Source organism: Ochlerotatus camptorhynchus, unplaced genomic scaffold, assembly GCF_037179485.1.
Source record: "Ochlerotatus camptorhynchus isolate MF236.1 unplaced genomic scaffold, CSIRO-AGI_Acam_v1.1 ptg000319l, whole genome shotgun sequence".
Lineage (NCBI taxonomy): Eukaryota > Metazoa > Arthropoda > Insecta > Diptera > Culicidae > Ochlerotatus > Ochlerotatus camptorhynchus.
The window spans coordinates 1,216,086-1,238,370 of record NW_027040807.1 but is presented as its reverse complement, the minus strand read 5'-3'; the positions used below and the strand labels follow the sequence as shown (position 1 = coordinate 1,238,370).

Below are 22,285 nucleotides of genomic sequence, written 5' to 3'. Positions count from 1 at the left end.
TTGGATTATTCGATTCGCTTTCAAACCCAACCTAATGAATTTTAATTTCTTTACCGAGGATTTTATATTAATATAGCTCCCTAACGTGGGTAGATCACCTTTTCGTGGTACGTTACGGGATGTAAGATCTACCACCGATTCCTAGTCCTGACTACTTCAAACTAGGGGAACAGGATTTTTCAGTAATCCAAGGAACACATCTTAGTCCTTGTTACTTGTTATGCCTTGTTGATCGTGACAAGACTCGGCTTTGTCCACCGAGGATGATCTTGAAACAAGGAAAAAATGAGTTGTTAGTCTTCATCTATGTGATTCCTAATCTTCTATTCGTTATTGCCTAGGTTGAAGTGGTTAAGACTAGGGTTCTGATGCATGGTCATTATCGGTGTCATTGCTTATTTTTGTTGCTAAGGAATCCAATTTTGACTGACAAAGGGGCGCACCTTTGGAGGGTGTTTCAACACTCCGAAGGGTATAAATAGCGGGACTTTTCAATTAGAATCGATTCCTTGCGATGAAGCAAGAATGACAACTGCATCAACCGAATACTTCCTGATTTCTCAATAGTTATGGAGTAATACGACTTGCACTAAACTAAGGACACGGGATATACTACTATAGATCAAATTACTGGTCGCAGTGGTGTTAGGTTCCGATCAGAGGAAAACGTATTAATATAGGATTATTTTTTTTTTATTTTAAACAGTCAAGTAATGGTTTTTGCTATAGAAATTAAGATTTTTACATGCTCCTTTTTGAAAATGTTGTTTATGAGTTTTTTTTAGTTGATCAATCTGAAGTCTTGTTAAAAAAATCCACAGTATTTTACTGAAGTCTTCGATTAGCGATATTTTTTTAGTACTTCCTGGTCAACCTGTCAACTATAAAGACTATCTGAGAGATGTCGATTGAATGTTCAAAGAGTTGAAGATCTTCAGAATAATACATGATCAACCAGATGTGTTTAATCCAGAGGACTTTATTGAAATCTTCGATCAGCTGGAAATCTTTTAAATATATCCTGGCCAACCTTCCAACTTGGGAGAACATCTGAGAGACGCCATTTAAATTTAACGTTCAATTTAGATATTACTTGCTGAGTGTGCCTGACCTTGCTCGGGATTCAATATTAGTTTGAATTTATGCGTTAATAAAAAAAATGATTCTATATTGTACGTAGCCCCCCTCTTATCTAAGGGGCTACCCCCAATAACCTCCACATGCCAAATTTTGTTCCATTTGTTTGATTAGTTCTCGGGTTATGCAGAATTTTGTTTATTTCATTTGTATGGGAGCCCCCCTTTACAGAGGGCGGAGGGGTCTCGAACCATCGTAAGAACCTTTCTCTGACCCTAAAACCCCTGCATACAAATTTTCACGCCGATCGGTTCAGTAGTTTCCGAGTCTATCAGGGTCAGACACAGACAGACAGACAGAAATTCATAGATTCGCGGATCCCCCACTAAAACCTGAAGTCTTGAAAGAGGACTTTAGAAACTTGGATCAGCTGGAGATATACTGAATACTATCTGATCAACCTGCCGTCTTGGACGAATATCTGAGACGAGAAACGGCATTTGAATTTTTGCAGATCTTCATAATAATACTTGATCAACCTAAAGTCTTGATTAATATCTAGAGGATTTGACATTTCTTCAAAAATCGAAGCTCTCTAAAATTCAACGGAGTTTCCAGAATTTCTACGAATTCTGCTAATAAAAATACACTAGAATATTTCTCTTAGAATGTTGAATATTTCTTGAAGTTCGAATTCTTATCAAAAACCTAAACCAAAAATTAAGTGTGAGAGTCTTGAAAATTGGCCGTGATAATTTTCCTATATATTTCCAATGACAATCCTAAACAATGTCTGCTTCGTGATTTTTTGTAAACTTCCAAAACCTCAAAACTTATGTGCGCCTTGAAAACTTTTCATATCTGTCATGTCACAGAATCTAGAACATTATTCCTTTTCTTGGATATTGAATTACCGGCTGCCGTATAGAGGATTTTCGAAGTTCGAGGGTTCTCATATCCAAATTTTTCAGGAATTTTAAATCCCATAATTATGAACAATTTTTTAACCCCTCCCCTTGGCTAGTTTTTGCACCTTGCTGTTGGTGGGCGGGCTTAATTTCATGCTAGTGGAGTGTTGGAGACGGTGGGTTTGTGGCCGACGTTGCTGGCTCATGCCGCGATAGAATGGCGCCATGGGCGGGCAATGAGGATTACTGAGCTTCCCCTCTCTGATAAACCACTGCATGAGAGAACAAAAGATCTAGTCCAGCAGTGATAGTATCACACTTGTTACTCCTTTTATTGAGAGCCGCGTCGTGGTACGCTTACGTATAGGCACTGACGTTGGGTGTGATACTGGCGGGTTTTGCCGCAAATCACTCTTATTTTATTTATTTTTATGCAGATAGATTTATTTGGGTTTGCAAGGGAATTATACTATTGAAATATTTCAGAAAGTGCCCAACGGTGCTCCTTCTATTTGCGTGACAAGCTTTCATTGTTGTTTTCATTGAAGTATTACTCAGGGAACAATGTTATACATCATTTTTGTACTTGGTATTGTAACTAATCTTATATGTGCTTCATTTTGATTTGGGATAAATGTTTGAACTATGGCTCGGGATTTCCACTGTTGCGTGCTTCTATTGTGATATATCCATACGTAATTTTGTGGGACGACATAGTGGAAACGTGTGAGCGTAGTTGGAGCATATACCCTATATAATTTAAAATCAGCTAGGAAACTAACTTCAAAATGAAGCATTTTAGTCACTTGAGGGTGTCACCTGGGTCGAACTAAGATATAATAAATAGGTATAGGTCAAAATCAAAAGTACTTGAAACACGTTTAATTTTAGATTACAAGCACAAGTGCAGGTACTTAATAAAGCATGGGTTATGATTGATTAGGTGACTTAGAGCTTTTAATAATTTATTAATTTAGACTAATGAGATATCATAACCATCAAATGAATTTAAATAATAAACTTCAGAAAGTTTAATGACATTAAGTAGATTAACAAAAGAATTAGGATGCGGGTGGTCCGCTTAGGGAGGCAACTAACCTTTATAGTTGTAGAATAAATCTTCTTATTTAGTATTGAATTTAAAAAAAAAAGAAAACGCAGGCAGACCAATAGCATTTAGCAGATTAACAAGGAAAGGAATAGTTTAGGAAAAAAGTAAAAGTAGAGTTATGTGACAGTTATTAGCTTTTAAACTTTTGGAGGTATTGTATTCCCCTGAGTTTGTTGTACTCGATTACTATATAATTCTCTCAATACGCGAAATCTCTTATATATGCGATTAAAGCATTTGAGTTAACTTATTTCTTAGTGTTCAAGTACTTACATTTGTAAACAGCAATCAATGTTAATCTATGAACTAAACCATACGTAAAATCGATCTTTCCTTATGTGGTATTGATGCATGTTTAACTTTTCGCGGCTTTCGGAATCAACGCGCCTACGTCTACGGAGCTTACGTAGAAGTGATTTGCAATGCGGTAGAGCTCACCAAAAGTTTTTTTTTTTTTTTTTTAGCTTCTGTAGTATAGAATTTGTTCGGTACGGTCGCGAAATCTTGAAATGATTGTTACGTGCGGTAAAATAACTAAATTGAAACAAAGCTCAACAGTAAAATAAGTAGAATATTTAGGGAGGAAACCAAAATTTATCAACTTGCCAACATAGGCTATCACATTTATTTTGGTGGCACTCTTTAAGTGATAATAAGTTGTTTTTTTCTCTACGGTTGTTTCGCGTGGCGTTCACAATTTGCGCGATTTTCGTATCTTACGTAATTTAGATGTTTAACTATAAACGGTTTCACTGACTCGAGGTCGTTCCTTAAGCGGTGTTGGTACAGGTTAAACCTTTGCCGACTGTCGGATTCAACGCGCCTACGTCTACGGAGCTTACGCAGAAGTGATACGCAATTCGGTAGAGCTTGTCAAACGCTTTTGAGCTTATAGAATTTGTTCGGTGCGGTCGCGAAATCTTGAAATGATTGATACGTTCTTTAAATTAACTAATTTGATACAAAGCTCAGTAGTAAATAAGTAGAATATCTAAGGAGGAAACCAAAATTAATCAACTTGCCAACATAGGCTATCACATTTATTTTGGTGGCACTCTTTAAATGATAATAAGCCTTTTTTTTTTCTCGCTTCGGTTGTCTCGCACGGCTTTCGGAATTCGCGCGGTTTTCGTAACTTACATAATTTAGATATTTCGTTCGAAACGGATTTACTTATTCAATCGGTTTACTACGCGGATGTATCTACGCGCACACGTCACAGCATTTTTTCTATAACTATCTTGAAACAATACATACGGAATCCAGTGTTCAAGCGGCCAACATAGGCTAGTCCTTCTGCTGTATTGTCAAAGATAGAAGCAAAATTTATTCAAATGGGTCAAGTCTTGAAAATTAAGCTGTCACGCAGCTCCAGCTTGATACCAATAAAAAAAAAAAAAAAAAAAAATAATTATGAACAATTTTTTAACATAGTTTCAGAATCTTAGGAAACAACTAATCCTGGGTCTTGAATTTCTGTATATGGGATTCTGAAAAAAAAAATCAATCAAATATTTTAAAAAATTTCTCAAAAATTTCATTAGGATCATTCCAAAATATCTGCAGAATTACTTTTACGCCCAGGATTTCTCGTAATAACAGATTCTCTCCGATATATCTAAGAAATTGTCACCAGCAGTCTCGGAATTCAGCGCGCAAATACCCTCCAGAAAACTTCTTAATAATTCTCACGAGAATTTGTTTAAAAATCTCCATTATTTTCTGTACAATTCCCTTGAAATATTCCTTAGAAAGCTCTTGGTATGTCATTAAAAATTTAGAAAGTATTTTCCCTACATTTTATAGAATTTCACTTGAAAGTTCCATTTAAATTTTCCTCAGGTTTCCTATAATATTCTTATTAAAATGTCCTTGAAATATTCTCTAGAATTTTCTAGGAATCCTTTTTGGAATGCTCTTGAAGCTCTCATTAGAATTCCCTTGGAAATTTCTTAAAAATCTTCTAGTTTCTTTGGAAATATGCTCAAAATTCCCTGTGAATTCTCCTCTTCGAAACCCTTCCTGTAAATCCTTGAAATTTTATCAAAATTCTTATGAATTATCTTACAAAATTCTCTTAAAACTGTGTTCAAACTAGCTTGAAATTCTGCAATATTAAGAATTAGATTCCCTGGAGATATTCAGGATTAGGATCATTGGGCGTAGTGTTAGGATTGTAATGATATCGTCATTAAGATTGTCGTAGGGGTAATTCACTTTGAATTATCTTCCGAATTCCCTTAGATTGCTCGCTAAAATTTCTTAGAATTATGAGTTGATCTTTACTTATCCTTGCATTTTTCTGGAAATACTTCACAAAATTACTTGGAACTTTAAGTAAAATTCCATTGGAATCCTCCTTAGAATTTATTTAGAATTATTCCTAGAATTCCTCTTCGATTCTCCTCAAAACTCAATTGGCATTCTCATCATCATGCTACATAACATGCTTCAGAGTGTCAGAATCTCAAAATTTGGTCCAAGTCCGAAAGTAACGATTTTTTTTCTTAATCTGAGCTCTGGAAAATTACGTCTTATTTAAGATAAAAAATCCTGCAAACTTTAAGAAGGTGAAAAACAGGCCTCAAACCTTGAATATTCTCTCATGTTATCTTAAAAAAATTGTATTCTAAAGGTCTCAATGTTTTCTTAGTTCAAACTATTCATTTACCATTACCTTTGAATAATTTACATTCATAACTTTTCTTGAATTTTGAATTTTTGAATTTGAATAATTTTAAAATCAATCAAATACCGATGAATACCGTCATTTTCATCATATTTTGTTGTTAATATGAAACCGGGAAAATATGAAAATGTGGTCACTGAATTTGCACAAGATTCCCTAGCCTTTTAAAAAATTTCCATTTTTTTCCAAGATCTCAGAACATCTATGAACTTCTTCGAACTTCAGAAAATATCCTCAAGTTTTTGTACGAATATTTCTGAACATCTGAGAAGTTCCTTGAAATTAAACGATGTTCGAACGTTAAACGACTTCCAGAAAGTTCATTGAGTTTTTTAAGTAAGATTTCTCACAAACTGATTTAAAGTTCTCTAATCTGATACTAAGATCACTTAAAGTATTAAGAAATTTGCTAAACTTTAATGGTTTTTTGAGCTCCTACTAATTCTCTGAATTTCTACGAAGTTTATTGAACTTAAAAAATACCTGCTCTTCTATGCAGGGCTGGTAGCGAGTCACTTTTTAGTGACTTGTTCACTTTTTTCAAGCCAGTCACAAAACGCCTCCTTTTTTAAGACCAAGTCACTAAAGTATCTATTTTCAACTTTTTTAGCAAGATTGATCATGCTTTGCTTTGTGACGTTTAATCGTCTTTCTCTATCTACAGGGTGTCTCTACTCATTTTTCTAAATAAAATTACCTGAGTTTTCCAGGTTTATCCATAACTTTAACAGAAAAATTCCAGGCGTATAATAAGAAAGCTAGTTATAAATGCGTTACAAATATGATTTTTTTTTAGTAGATCAAAAACAACAGCAATTAACCCAAACCTTTTAAAGACATAGCAATCAGTTTTAAGGAAACCGGTTTACAATAAAATTCATTAAATGATGAAGTTTAACAATTACTCAATTTCTCAATTATTTTGAGTAAGTCTGAGATCTCAAAATATTCAATGTCTTGAAGTTTCGTATTTCATGTACAAGTTCAAGATATTGGAAATGTTCAAAGTGTCAGGAATAAGTAAAAAAATGATTTATTTCAAGTTCGTAAGTCACATTATGATAGATTAGAGATCTTCTTTGCAGTCCATTAACTTCACAACAATTGTAGGAACTTTGGAGAAGTTCTGACAAATGAAAGGAAATGCTGATAATTTCTGTGAAGATCCATAAATAAACTGCGAGAACATAAGGGAAGTTAACACGCTGAAAATATGGGGAACTTACTGGAAGCTTTAAGACCCTCAAAGTGGTTCTTTTAGCATCCGAAAATTTTCAGGAACTTTTATGAAGTTCGTAGAATTTCAGAGAATTTCACAGGTGTCAAGCGAACTTGAGAAATATAGAAAACTTGAGGGGTATTGTGCAAATTTTTAAGAAGTTCTAAGCACCTCTGAAAAGCTAGATCTAGATATCTTTGGGGAATTTCAGATTTTAAGAGCACTTCCCGTCATTTTAGTCCAGTCTTTTGGAGCAGTTTAAACATCTATAATCGCAAACTTAGAAAAGAAATCAGGATAGTTCCATGATGTACTGAAAAAAAAATCGAGAGCACTTAAGATGTTCCGAGAATTTCAGGGAAGTACAGAAACCTTCATAGAATTTATGAAAACTTCAAAAATATTTCAGGAACTTCACTGAAGTCCAGAGAATTTCAGGGAAATTTAAAGGTGTTTACGGGAATTCCATTTTTTTTTCTCGAGCAGAACCAAGATCTTCAATACAATTGAGAGCTTTAGGGAAGTTCCGAGACCATCAAGACAGATCAGAGGATCAAAGGGCAGTTCAAATAATTTCAAGGAAGATGTAGAAACCTCAAAGAAGTTTCGAGAAACTCAGGGTATTTTCGGAATCTTCAGCAAAGCTTCAAGAGAATTTTTGGAACGTGATAAAAATTATATGAACATCCGGAAAACGTGAGAGTATTTTAAGGATGTTATATCATGGACATTTCAAGAACTTAAAAAATGCGAAAATTTAGCTATGTTGATAAGAGAACATCAACGAAGTTCAATTAATTTAAAAAAAAATGCGAGAACTTTTAGTAAACTTCAATGAATTCTAAAGGGCTTCTAATAAATTTAGATATTTTTTTAGATAGTTTCATGATATCCAGCGAAGTTCCGAGTATTTCGAGGGCGATCTGATAGCTTCAGAATAATCCCATGAACTTGAGCAAATTTTCAGCGACTTACAAGGAGTTCCGTGGAATTGTGGCGTATTCTATGATTAATCCGAAAACGTTAGAAGCGTCAGGGAAGTATGAACTTCAGGTTATAATGGTTATAATATTTAAGGAAAATTGTCGCAACTTTAAGGCAAATCAATTAATTTCAGTAAAATTGCGGGTTCTTAAAAAATACTGATAAATTCAGGGCAATCTGGAGAACTTTAAAAACATCAGTGATGGTTTAGGCAGTTTTAATAACACCAGGAAAGTCTAGGCTATTGAAGAAGTCAGAAATATTTTTAGGACTTCATAGAAATCCACGAACTTCAGGAATTTTTTGCACATGATCAAAATGCTGGACCATTTGAAAGAAGTTTAGTAAACTCCGAAAATTGGAGGAATTTCAGGGGGAGGTCAGTTTAGTTTCAGAAAATTAGTGGGAAATTTAGAGCAGAAGTTCACTGAAGCTTAAACATTTTTAGGACGGTTCAATTAAATTCAGCGCAGTACAACAAGCTTCATGAGAACTGCAAACATTTTAGAGAAGTTTTGAGAATTTCAGAAAAGAAAAGAGAATCTCAAAGCATTTCCGTTAACATTAGCGAAGTCGCACAAATGTTAAAGAAGTTTAGAGAACTTCAATGAATTGTTAATCCTTTAGAGAAGATTCATAATCGCTAGAAAAATTGAAGAAACTTTAGGAAGTCCTATAAAGCTCAGGGAAGTTCAAGAATTTGATGAAACTACAAAATGAAGGTCTTTTCAAGGCAATTTCATTACTTCAGGAAAACATTGGAACTTCCAAGTAGTTCTGAAGACCTCAGAATAGTCAATTCCATATTCAACGGAGATTTCCATTGAAATATTCTTCAAAATTTCGTTAAAGCTATCCTCCGAATTCAATTTTCTTTTAGTTTTCCTCGCAATTACCTTGAAATTCTCCACAATAAGAAACCCTTTGGAAAGATTATTCGAATGTTAGTTGAATTCATTTCAGATTTCTTTTTGAATCTCACTCCTTCCCTTGGAATTCTACTCACATTAAAAATCTCTTAGGAATTTATTGGTATTTATCCTCACAAATTCCTTGGATTTCTTCTCATAATTTGTTAGGCAAACTCTCTTGAATTTATTTTCCATTGTAGATTTTTTTTAATTTATTCTCCGATTCAATTGTAATCCACCTTTTAGTATTTTCAAAAAAATCCAAGTACTTCGTTTTCTCCCACAAACTTTATGAAATTATCCTCAGAATGCCCTTGCTCTGAAGTTCCTCGGAAATTCCTAAGAGTTTTCATTCATATTTACTTTTAATTCAATTCAGGGTTTCTTTAAATTCTACTGAAAACTATCAGGCTATACATGAAATCTAAAATTCCTCAGAACTACCTTGAATGCAGATTGCATTTGATGTTTTTTCTGAAAGTTTTTTTTTTCAGAACTCCCTTGGAATGAGGTCCTTAGAAAATATAATAAAATTCAACGAGCCTTTAAAACTTGAAAATTTCTTGAAGTTTTATAGCTTTTAAGTCCAAAACTAGTTCAAATTTGAAATTTCTAGGAAATATGCTTATTTCAAAACAAAAGAAACCAAGCCTCTGTTTTTTTTAATTTATTGGTTCTTGAAGATTAATCCACTGTCGGTTTTCCAGGTTTTTGCAGTTAGTCGACACCCTGACTAATACCGTGGGTTTGGCCATAAACTTTCTATTGAATCCGCTTTAAAGGTTCATATCGTACATAAGTGTTTAAGAGATACTCATTGAATAAGTGTAAAACATCAAATATTTATTTGGTGTGCCATCATACCGATTACTTTTCTTCCCTTAGGTCACTTTTTAGTCACTATTTTTACAACTATAAGTAACTATTTGGTCACTTATTTCTTCAACATGGTAAACATATTAGTCACTATTTTTTGACAGTAGTGATCGCTACCAGCCCTGCCTATGAAGTTAAACGACGTTACTCGAATTGCTATGTAATTTGCTAAACTTCTACTAAGTTTGCCGCACTTCTTCAAAGTTCGCTGCTCTTCTACGTTTCTCATTGATTTACTCCGAAGCTCACTGGTCCCTAAACTATTCCAAGTTCATTGAACTTTAACGAAGTGCCCCAAGAATAAAACAAGGCCTCCGAACAAGGTTTCCTGAAATTAAGCAGTGTTCCCTTAACTTCTACAAAATTCCCTAAATGTGTTCAAAGTTCCCACTTCTATGAAGTTTCCTGATTGTTTACAATGTTATATTATCTGCTACGAAGTTCTTTGATGGTTTACAAAGTTTCCTGAAATTAAAAAAAAAAACCCCTAATTTCAACGGATTTAAAATTAGAGTAAAAGTTTTCAAAATTTCTGCAATGTTCTTCAAAGTTCTCTGAATTTTAAAACAATTCTTAGCACTTCTGCAAGTTCACTAAGGTTCTACAACGTAAGCTGAGCTTCTATAACATTTGCTGCAGTTCTAGAAAGTTTCCTGATGGTCTACACAGTTCCCTGTAATTCAACGAAGTTTCTCGAAATCAAATGATGTTGCCTTAACAGTCCGCTTTGAGAAGCGTCCTAGAACGGTTGTGTGTTTTTGCTCCGCTGCGTGCTTTTTTTTAGCGCTCGGGCTATCTTTGTGCTGCCGTGTAGTTTTTCGGTGCTCGTATTTGAATTGTTTTGTGTCCCGGACGCGAAAATTCGATTTAGAATGATTTGCGCTGATGTTTTTCCCCTGTTGCTTTGGTGCCTGGTGTGCTCTCGCTCCCTTTGTTGACGGTGTGACTCGACCGCGCTGATCTATTATTAGGTTTTTGCGGTTTGCATTGCTTTTGTGCACTTTGTGCACAGAGTGACATGAAGAAGAAAAGTGATATTTAGTTATTGTGTGGTTGGATTCGCTGAAGGACGAATTGTTTAAAAATGACTAGAGAAAATAAAGCATCGGGAATGCGCTCCCGGATATATTGATTTTCCAGTTGAAGATTGTTCTTTCTAAATAACCCTTTTTTGGATATATATTAATCAAACATTATTATATGCTGGGTTTGGGGGGGCAGCCTAAGGGTTTCAAAGGATTTGTAGACTGGACAAGGGTTCGTGGATTTGCCAGTCCCTTGTCACGTGTTGATAGACGTACATCTTGTCGTTTGTCTTCCAAAGGTCTTCAATGAAGTTGATTCACCCTGCTGCAACAAACCATCAGGCAGAACTTTACAACCAGTGAAGTATCTGCAGCCATAGGTAATCCTTGCACTAATGGTGGGTTCTATTCACATCACATCATCAAATGATGTTGCCTTAACTGCTCTGGACTTCTGTTCATCAACTCTCAAACAAATAAAGATATATTGCTTTAAATCGATACAAATCAGTGAAACTAGAAGACCATTTGCATGTTGGGACCAATTTGAATATAAACATGATGACTCTAAATTACATTTTCAAAGTTGTTGAAGAGAGCTGTTACGCGACGTCACTGCACAATGGTCCCAAAGCATAAATATAATAAATTTTTCAATATGCAGTTTCGGTTCATTAAAAACATGTTTTGGATCGGAATCATACAATAAAGGGTGATACGGTCAAAATTTGGTCAAGGGAAAACGCGTGTAAATCGGTGAAATCGTTTATTTAAAAAATCAAATTAAATTTCTTTTTCAAGTTCAATTAGTATAAAATTCAGGAAAAATATTCAGTTAGGCTTCCGCTTTTCCAAATCCGAATTGCCGGGCCTTACGCTTGACCCCTGCCATCAGATTTTGTACAGCCACCTTGTCCACCTTCTTCGCCGCAGAAAGCCAGTTTGCCTTGAACTGCTGCTCGCCCTTAGCAGTTTTTTTGGTCTTCTTTAGGTTCCGCTTGACAATAGCCCAGTATTTCTCAATTGGGCGGAGCTCTGGCGTGTTGGGAGGGTTCTTGTCCTTGGGAACCACCTGCACGTTGTTGGCGGCGTACCACTCCATGGCCTTTTTACCGTAATGGCAAGATGCCAAATCCGGCCAAAACAGTACGGAACAACCGTGTTTCTTCAGGAAAGGCAGCAGACGTTTATTCAAACACTCTTTCACGTAAATTTCTTGGTTGACAGTCCCGGAAGCTATGAAAATGCTGCTTTTCAAGCCACAGGTACAGATGGCTTGCCAAACCAGATATTTCTTTGCGAACTTTGACAGTTTCATGTGCTTGAAAACATCTGCTACCTTTCCCCTTCCTTTTGCCATATAAAACTCCTGTCCCGGAAGCTGCTTGTAGTCGGCTTTGACGTAGGTTTCGTCGTCCATTACCACGCAGTCAAACTTCGTCAGCATCGTCGTGTACAGCCTCCGGGATCGCGCTTTGGCCGTCGTATTTTGTTTATCATCGCGATTTGGAGTCACTACCTTGTTGTAAGTCGATGGTCCGGCTCGTTTTTTGGCTCGATGCACGGTTGTAGACGATACACCCAGCTTATTTGCGGCATCTCGGAGAGAGAGGTTAGGGTTTCGCTTGAAACTACCGGCAACTCTCTTTGTCGTCTCAGCGGCTTCCGGTTTTCGATTTCCCCCGATCCAGACTTCCTGGCTGTCGACAAACGTTCCCCAAACACTTTAATTACATTTGTAACGGTTGATTTGGCAACTTTTAGCGATTTTGCCAACTTTGCGTGCGAGTAGCTCGGATTTTCGCGATGCGCGAGCAAAATTTTGATGCGCTGCTCTTCTTGCTTGGACGGCATTTTGACAACTGAAGAGTGAATTCCAAAATCAAAATAGGAGCAACATTCTACACACACACACCTTCAAAATGAGGGGTGTTCAGGTTTTTTAAATGCAAAATTGAAAGAAATACGTCAAGTTGATATTGACCAAATTTTGACCGTATCACCCTTTACAATACAATCAAGGAATAACTCGCATGTTTCACGATTTACAAGCCACTGCTAATCTCATAAGTCACTTAACTTCTCAAAGCTTGTTGATCACTAATATAATTATTTTTCATCCTATTTTTCCCATTTAGCTGGCTCAACAACAGATGCTGCAGCAACAACAACAACAACAGCAACAGTTGCATCAGCAACCTCCAATGCACCATGCTGGCCCAATGAGTGTCCCTCAACCGCCACAGGCGCAGCACCAGCAGCAACTGCAGCAAACTCCATCTCATCATCAGCAATCTCGTTTTAACGATTCATTCCGTGCTACGATGACTCCCACGACGCCGGTTCAGCTCATTCAAACGCCGCAGATCACCGTGACCAATGAAACATCAAAATCGGTTGCCGATCAAAGCGATCCAAAGAAAGAACCTCCGGTGAAAATCGTTAAAGGCTTCTTGGCTGTTTGCCACGGTTGTGGGTACACCGGAATCGATCACGCCAAGTGTCAACGGTGTAAACGGATATTTACGGAAGCACCACGAAAGGTCCCGGAACCGGACAAACCGATGATTTCGCCACATCCGCCCCCACTGGTCCCTACAGCATCTTCTACACCGCTTCACACCAAGATGCTTTACGCGACGGATAAATCGGTACTAGGAACCGCTGAGCGTGACTCGTTAGTTGGAGTGAAAGGCATTACGTTGCAGAAGAAACCTTCTCAGTCGAATCTAGGCGGTATGCTATCGATCCGTGGAATAGGCAGGGGGAGTGGTTCGGGAGCTAGGGGTGGCCGGGGACGAGGAAGAAGTGGTTCTTCCAAGTATCAGGACGTGGAACCGGTTGTTTTTACGCTGAGCAGTGACGATGAGGACCATGAATCCAATGACAACATAAAAAATGATAGCAAATTAGCGACGACCAGTGAATTACAGAAGGTAAGCTTTGCAGGTGGATAAGGGGTATCGACACGGATAATTCTAGACTAACATTTGAAAGGGGCGGAAGAGCCCCAAAATGTAAACAAACCATATTTTGCCACATATAGAGAGAATAGTTCACAAACTACTCGATAAACACGAAAAAGTAGAAAAAATATCACTTAAAATCATCAAAAACGTTTCTTCTTACATGGCGTATTTCCAACTTTCAACTCTATGATGCATCTGGTTGATACGCCTTGCACCAGAACTACGAATTATATCGTTTTAATATGCTAAACGTATTGATTCTGTAGTATCTAGTCACGCCCGATTCATTTGAAATGCATCCGATTGATAGTTCACGTGTAAACAACGAACAAAAATGAGACCAAAAAATCTCCGGGCGTAATTCCACTCTCACAAAATTTGCGAACGAAGAACCAAGGCGGAACAACAAACAAAAATCCCGAGGGTGTACTTCCACGGCGTATCACCAGTGTTGGCAGTTCAAAGGGTGGAAGATCCGGGGGGTAACAACATGTATGAAATTATCAGGGCGTATGATGTGTTTTTAGTGATGCATGATGATAGATTACACTATTAACTATATGTCAAGCTTATAAAATCATCCAGAAAATGGAAAGTCGTGAAATAGGATTAATTTTTAGGTCATCAAAATCCAGAAGCGATTTTCTCGATATGGTCATTTTGGAATTACGCCCTTTTCAAATGTTAGTTTAGAATTGAAATCAAATGTTTTCTTTTTCTTTACAGGCTCTACCAACCATCGGACCCGATAATCGGGAACCACTGAAGTGTGAACCAGTCATCAAGGAAACAGATAATATAGAGGGTAAGTTTTTTATGGATCAGCTATTATCGTGTTTAGAACAATGGTATGATATGACTAGAATTCCAACTTGGTGTTAGTTTCCTAGAGAAAGAATGTGGTTGAAAATTGTTCTCTTAATTTGAATTAAGAAGAAAATAACTATGAGGTCATCCACAAATTATGTAAGGGAATAGAGAGGAAGATGGAGTCTTAACATTGCTTAGAAGAGGGAAGGTATGATTTATTAATAAAAAAGAAGATGTTAACCTTTTTTTTGCCAAAGAACCTGAACATACTCTGAATAATATTATTATACTCTTATATGTTTATACTAGAGTCGGTGTATAATGAGTCACGCCAAGAGAAAAACAGTTGAACTCGCATCACGGTTTCCGAAGGATTCCCTTTCTTTTCACTTGGCAACAGAGGACTTCTACATCAACTTTAAATGACTTCTAGCGAGAACCAAAAATAACGGCTGTAGTGAATCATAATATCAGTGATTTTGTCAAATTATCTTATCAAAAAATAGTAGAAATTCTCATTACTGATCAAAACTAAACGTATCCCATGACCATTTAATGCTCGCTGCGTGTTTATGATGATTTCTTCAATTTTATTTTATATTTCATTGCAATACCTTTCGTAGACCTTTCATAGCATCGAAATGTTTATTTACTTTGCACCATAGGTAGCCGATTTGACAGTTCAATAGGTAGACTTGGCTTCACTCTTGGCGTGACTCATTATACACCGACTCTAGTTTATACCTATATGGAAATGTTCCCAACTCAATATTTAACGATTTTCGAAACAAAATAGCGGGAGGGGGTAAACTGAAAATCTTAGTGTCATACAAGGGGAAGGGACTAATAATCACTCAAAACCCGTCCATAATTTGTGGATGTATATTTATTTATTTGTCGTCAATCAGTGTAAACCGTTTTACAATAGTTGCTGAAGAATGTTCATCGAGTTGGATATAAATAATGAACGACTTGTCTTGACGTTGAAACTTAGACTGACTGTATATCTTAAATCGTTAGAATGCTTACTTTGTTGGCAGTGTCATTTACACCACTCCGATTAAGTTAAACTTGCCTGCGGGTCCTCGATTCAAGTTGACGCAGCCTTTCTGTGTTGCTATGCCACTTTTAGATCAGTGCAGTTGCGATTAGGGCGATGATTATTGCCCCATCGATGGAATTTGAAGCCACATTGTACGATTAGAAATTGTTCTGGATACCTTCGTCGTCTCCAAATGGCCACATTCTATTGTTGCTCGTTGATTTCTTGGAATTGAATGTTGAAATGTCTGGTGGTGTGTAACTACGGCATCTTTTTTGCTGACTACGAATTTCAGCAATTTTGGTCGGTGATATAGAGTTCCGCTGATTCAGTTCCTGTGGGAACGATATTGCCTGTTGGCAAGGGTTACCTTAACCAACTCCAGTTGCCTTAAGAGCTATTTTGTCTTTGTTATATACATTACAATATGTTATAAAAAAAAACTACTACCAGCTGAAGTTACGTGAGGAATTAACATATTGCTTTAATTTGGTATTTGTCATTGTAAAGTCAATGTTATCGCAATGTTGTATGTGTCTATCATTTGGTTCAAGAGTCCAAATTTGGCATAATTTGTACGATAGTGGTTTGTCGCAAATATATTTCTATTTTGTAAATGCCTAGATGGTGCATATACATTTAATTTTGACAATAGTTCTGTGGGATCCTCGGAATAATTTACGAAAAAAAGGGGGGAATAAACTTCATTTTCATTTTCATTTTCAAGCACAGAAGGGGATCATAGGGCCAGGTCTCCAGTAAAAAATCGCTTTCCATACAGCACAAGGGTAGAGGTAAAGATTTGGCACCACAGAATAATAATCACAGGTATCAATTGAATCCTGCTTAAGGTGCCGGATAGGGATGAATAGTGTTTCAAGTAGGGGTAAAGTGGGAGTAACAGTAGTATTAGTAAAAGTTGGAAAGTAAGTTCATAATTTTTAAACCCTTGTATCCCAAAATTTAGGTAAATTGCTTAAAAGATCATACAGCATGATGTTTTCTACTGTGACTAAATCCAGCATTCCTACTAAAATATCAAATGCTGTGCTTTATCATTTATTATTAGTACAGAGCAATAAACAATGTACGGTGATGATTAATCTGTTAATATGCTTTTATAAGCGGGTTCAAATGCACTTTTGCATCAGCATCAACACTGATCTGGCAACACTAGTGTGCATCTTTGCAATGTGGTAAAGATTCAGATCAGCCCTGGGACCTGGTAGCCTAATTGAACTACCTCAAGGTTTTGCCCAGGGGAATAAAACGGGCGGAATAAACTTGAATGAAAACTGGTGTTTATTATAACTTGAATTTAAATCAATTCACATTCTTGTTTTTACCAAGGTGCTCTAGCTACAAAAGTAACTTACCAACCTTAATTAATTGTAATGATATAGGTGTTAAAGGAATACGGTGCGGATGGGGCGGACAGGAAATAACCAGGACAACACTTAACAATGAACAAGTTTTATTAACGATAAAGTTATCTTGGTATGACTGCTCTCTTCAGTGTCTTGATATGGAATGACGCTAGAAAATTGATTGGAGTGTTCAAGACAGCAATCCAACGCCTACTTTGTTAACACCCCCTCTCGTTTGGATACTCCTAGCTTCGTCCTTAATTCCTCGAATCGGCCAGCGTCCAAGGACTTGGTAAAGAAGTCAGCTAATTGGTTCTCACTTGCAATTGGTTCTATCAGCAGCTTCCCAGCGGTGACAAGATCCCGAAGAAAGTTATGTTTGATATCAATATGCTTCACTCTCTTGCTCTCCACGTTCTTAGCCATGCCGATGCACCCACGATTGTCTTCATATATGGCAACTGGCTCGATCTGCTTTTCACCCAAATCGCCTAGGACACCAATCAACCATATTGCTTCCGATGCTGCAGCGCTTAACGCCACATACTCTGCTTCACTTGATGAAGTGGCGACCGTCGTTTGTTTTTTACTAGACCAGGCAACAGTCGATCCAAACACCTGGAAGACAAATCCGCTCACTGACTTCCTGTCCTCGGTATCGGTAGCCCAGTCTGCATCCGCGAACCCAACTAGTGGTTTTGCATGAACATCCCGGGTTAAAGTCAAGCAATGATCCATCGTCCCTCTCAGGTAACGCACTACTCGCTTGAGCGCGGTCCAGTGCTGTTGTCCGGGTTGAGCTTGGAATCTCCCCAGGTACCCGACAGGATAGCAAATGTCCGATCTCGTTGATACCATCACGTACATTAAACTTCCCAGTAGCTCACGATACGGTACTCCATTAGCTTCGAAAACTTGACGATAAAGCTGCAACCCTTTCTCCATCGGGGTCCTTGTAGGATTGCATTCCAACATGCCAAACTTCTGGAAGATCTTTTCTAGGCTTGCTTCTTGAGACAGCATCATCTTTCCTTCTTGTCGATTGTAGCGTATCTTCATGCCAAGGAAATGGCTAAGCTCTCCACAGTCGGTCATGGCGAACATCCGGGATAATTCGTTCTTCAATTTCAAAATTGTTGACAGCTTCGCTCCCGCTATGAGAAGGTCATCAACATATAGTACGACGAAAATGGCATCTTCCCCCCTCTCGTCGGTACGGGTGTACAGGCAATAATCGTGCTTGGAACGAATAAAACCTAACTTCAGCAGCGCTTGATTGAACTTCTCGTTCCAGCAGCGAGGGGACTGCTTCAAGCCATACAGACTCTTTTTCAATTTGCACACCGTGCCAGCTCTCGCCTTGACGCCGTTCGGAACCGCCATGAATATTTTCTCTTGCAGCTCACCGTGAAGAAACGCCGTCTTCACATCCATTTGGTGGAAATGGAACCCTTTTTGAACACCGACAGCCAGCACAATACGGATTGTCGTCAGCTTCGCCACAAGTGCGTAGGTTTCGTTGTAGTCCAAACCGGCTTTCTGCAAGAAACCTTTGACGACCAACCTTGCTTTATAGCGCACAGGGTTTCCTTCTTCATCCTCTTTCGTGCGGAAGATCCACTTTGACTGCAGCGGTTTGACGCCGGTTGGGCATGGCACCAATTCCCATACCTTGTTGGCCTCCAGGGATTTCAGTTCTTCATCGATTGCATCCAGCCACAGTTTTTGGTCATTCCGCGCGTTGATTTCATCATACGAATCCGGGAAATCTGGGAATGTTGAAATTTTTCCAGCAGACGTTGCTCTGAACCCAGTTAGAAAGTCAAGAAACTTACCTGGGAGCCTGCGCTCCCGTTCACCACGCCTAGTGTTTGACTCTGAACAGTCTTCACCTCTTGATTGTGAAGGGAGCGCCCCAGGTTTTTCAAGTTGCTCCTCAGGTTGTTCGTCTAGTTCAACCTCATCCTCGTCATCACTTAGCACAGGCATCGCGTCTTCGAACTCAACTTGCTGGTCATCTGGCTGCTCTTCCAATTCAGCTTGCTGGTCATCTTTGACGGCCGGATACAGCATTGGAATCACCAACGGTACCTGTCTTCAAAAGCGTACGGTAATGAATTCTCGTCAAATTTGATGTCACGGGCTACGAGGATTTTTCTTGACGTTCTATCCCAAAGGCGGTATCCGTTGGGAGCATAGCCAACCATCACCGCCTCGCGACTCTTGTTGTCCAGCTTTTTCCGGAATAGACCTGGCACCCATGCAAATGCTTTGCATCCGAAAATCCTCAATTTCGATAGATCAGGTTTCACACCGGTCCAATACTCAGCAGGCGTACGGTTGTCCGATAGAGCAGCAGTAGGGCAACGATTTAATATATACGTACCGGTAAGCACTGCTTCCGACCACATGTACTTGGGCATATTCGAGTCGATCAGCATTGTCCTTACCTTTTCAATTAGCGTTCGATTGAACCTCTCGGCAACTCCGTTCTGTTGCGGAGAATATGCTACGGTTGGCTGGATTTGAATCCCCTTTCGCTTGTAGAATGCTTCTTGTTCCTTAGAGCCGTACTCACGCCTTTGATCCACGGTTAGCTTGCTGATTGGTTTTTCGAACTGGGCGGTCACCATCGCTTCGTATTCTTGAAAACGACCAAAAACCTCGGACTTCTTCTTCATCACATAGATACACGCAAAGTGACTATAATCGTCGATGAATGAAACAAAATACTTCGATCCATCCCAGGCCGGAGGATTGATTGGTCCACACACGTCCGAGTGAATCCGCTCTAGTAGACGACTAGCTCTTTCATGAGTTCCGTCGAAGGGTTCTCTGCATTGCTTACCGAGCACGCAAGTGTCACAGAACCCGATAGCATTTACCTTCGGACCAAATCCTTCCGCCACACTATACCGGGCCAACGTGTTCATCGTGGTCTGACTGGCGTGACCCAAACGACGATGCCAGAGTTTTCCAGCGTCCGATGCGCATAGATTTGCGGTAGCTCCTGACACGTCCAAGTTTAAATCCAATTCGTACAAATTACCTCGTAGATGCGCTACTCCAATTACTGAGTCATTCTTTTTCATCATCGCTTGATGCTTTCCACCACGGCTTGTGAATAGTACGTCGATTCCCGCTTGGGACATCTTCTTCACGGATAGCAGGTTTCCTCTCAGCTCGGGCACGAAAATCACATTTTTCATTTCAAACTTCACACCTTCTCTTGATAGTCCAGTAACTTCACCTTCGTAGTTTCCGATAATTGAAACACCATCTTTTGGCTATATCGATCACGAACGGTTGTTTGAGTTTCCTCACCGACTGCATGCATTCCAAAGTGTTCACCAGATGGTCGCTGCATCCAGAATCCACAACGAAAACTGACCTCTTATGTTCCGTCTTCGTCGGCATCTTGTTCACCATGAATGAAACTGATTTGCTGTTAACGGCCGCATTCACCTTACCTTCTGGCTTCTTAACATAGCAATCTTTTTGCATATGTCCCACCTTTCCGCAACGATGGCATTTTCCGGTAAACTTTTTGGTCTTCTTATTTCGTCCTCCGACAAACGCTGCACTCCTATCTTCACAAGAATCTTCCATCCGATCAGACCGCTTGGATTCCTCCGCCAACAATCGTTGCTTCACGGTTTCCAACGTCAGGTCCTTTTCGTTTATATTCTCTAAAGCTGTTACCATGGAGTCGTAGCTGTCGGGAAGGGTCAAAAATAACTGTGATACCGTATCGTTCTCCTCCAATTTCGCACCAGCGGTCTTGAGCTGCCGTACGATGTCGTCGAACTGCTGGAAATGATGCCGCATTGAAGTACCCTCCTTCATCCGAAGTCTTGCCAGTTGCTTCCGTAACAGAGTCTGACTTGCCACAGACTTCTTCGCGAAGGTGCCTTCGAGTGCCTTCCACATATCGCGAGCCGTCTCCTTGTCCCGTACTATGCCAAGACATTCATCGGAAAGGAATCCGACCAGTAGTGACTTCGCTTTCCGATCTGTCTGCATAAACTTCGCTCTTCCAGCATCCGTTGCACCAGGAACTTGCCCCGTAAGCGCTTCTGAAACTTCCGCCTCATCCAGGTAGAGTTGAACGCGAAAACGCCAGTTCTCAAAGTTCGATCCGTTTAGCTGCGGAATTCCAGAGCCTTCCTTCGTAGACGAGCCCATAACCTAAAGGAATACGGTGCGGATGGGGCGGACAGGAAATAACCAGGACAACACTTAACAATGAACAAGTTTTATTAACGAAAAAGTTATCTTGGTATGACTGCTCTCTTCAGTGTCTTGATATGGAATGACGCTAGAAAATTGATTGGAGTGCTCAAGACAGCAATCCAACGCCTACTTTGTTAACAGGTGTGTTTACATTATTCTTGCCTTAGCATTTCTGGATGAACAATAGAATAGATAGGGGAAACTTCTACCTACACGATGATGGTGTTGGTTTGTGTGGGTGGCCTTCGATTTGTGAGGAATGGGCTTTGGAACGGTTTGTTTACAAATGCTGTTGTCCCTTTTCTATTGTTGATCCAGATTTCAGTATTTTAAACAGGTTGATCGCGCACGATAGGACCCTACTGCGTTGTTGATCAGTATAAAATTAAATTAAAAGGCGACCGAATATTCTACCGACCAGCCGCGGTGGTGGTTTCGAGACGATTGAATATATTTCACACACGATACAATAAACATACAAACACAATACGGTATAGCAGGCATTACAGTGTTAACAATAGTACGAATAGGGAAATGGCGCGTTGCCCAAACACAGGTTTTCTATACCTGCGTGTGAGTATAACAATTTCCACCTTAAAACTAAAAACATAAACTAAATCTTATCTGAAAAGCGAATTAATCGTTGCAATTGAACGTTGCAACGATTTTTGTCTGAAAAATTATTAATATTTGTTTGACATTTGTTTTAAAGTCTCAACATTCGAAATTCTATTCACATCGGTAGTACTGTACCAGGGAGGCAACTTAAAAATAATCTTCAGAATTTTGTTCTGAATCCTTTGAAGTGCTTTTTTCCTGGTATTGCAAAAAAGGTGCTGATAAGTGAAATGGACTCTCCAGGGATTTTGGCTGAATTAGTTCGATGAGTTTCCTGCATCTCACACCTTGATCTTGAGGCTCTCTGCAACATTCAATTGCCATGGTGTAGATAAAGTTCGTAAAATCGTGATGTCCTCCGTTCATAGTTGGTGGTCCTCTGTGAAGATGTGTTCTGCATATTTTGTTACAATGATTACAGCTTATTTCTAGAAAAACAATTCAAA

General features: G+C 38.7%; 2 protein-coding genes across 2 annotated transcripts in view; both read left to right on the top strand.

Annotated features, from left to right (window-relative positions):
• The window catches only part of Ist1 (IST1-like protein), a 175,608-nt gene that overhangs the window by 12,600 nt on the left and 140,723 nt on the right, over positions 1-22,285 (top strand). The gene's annotated exons all lie outside the window — the stretch shown is intronic.
• The window catches only part of velo (veloren), a 40,285-nt gene that overhangs the window by 3,324 nt on the left and 14,676 nt on the right, over positions 1-22,285 (top strand). The window contains exons 2-3 of the mRNA XM_065229672.1: positions 12,939-13,736; positions 14,496-14,574. Coding sequence (XP_065085744.1) covers positions 12,939-13,736; positions 14,496-14,574 — 877 coding nt within the window. The remainder of the gene's footprint in view (positions 1-12,938; positions 13,737-14,495; positions 14,575-22,285) is intronic.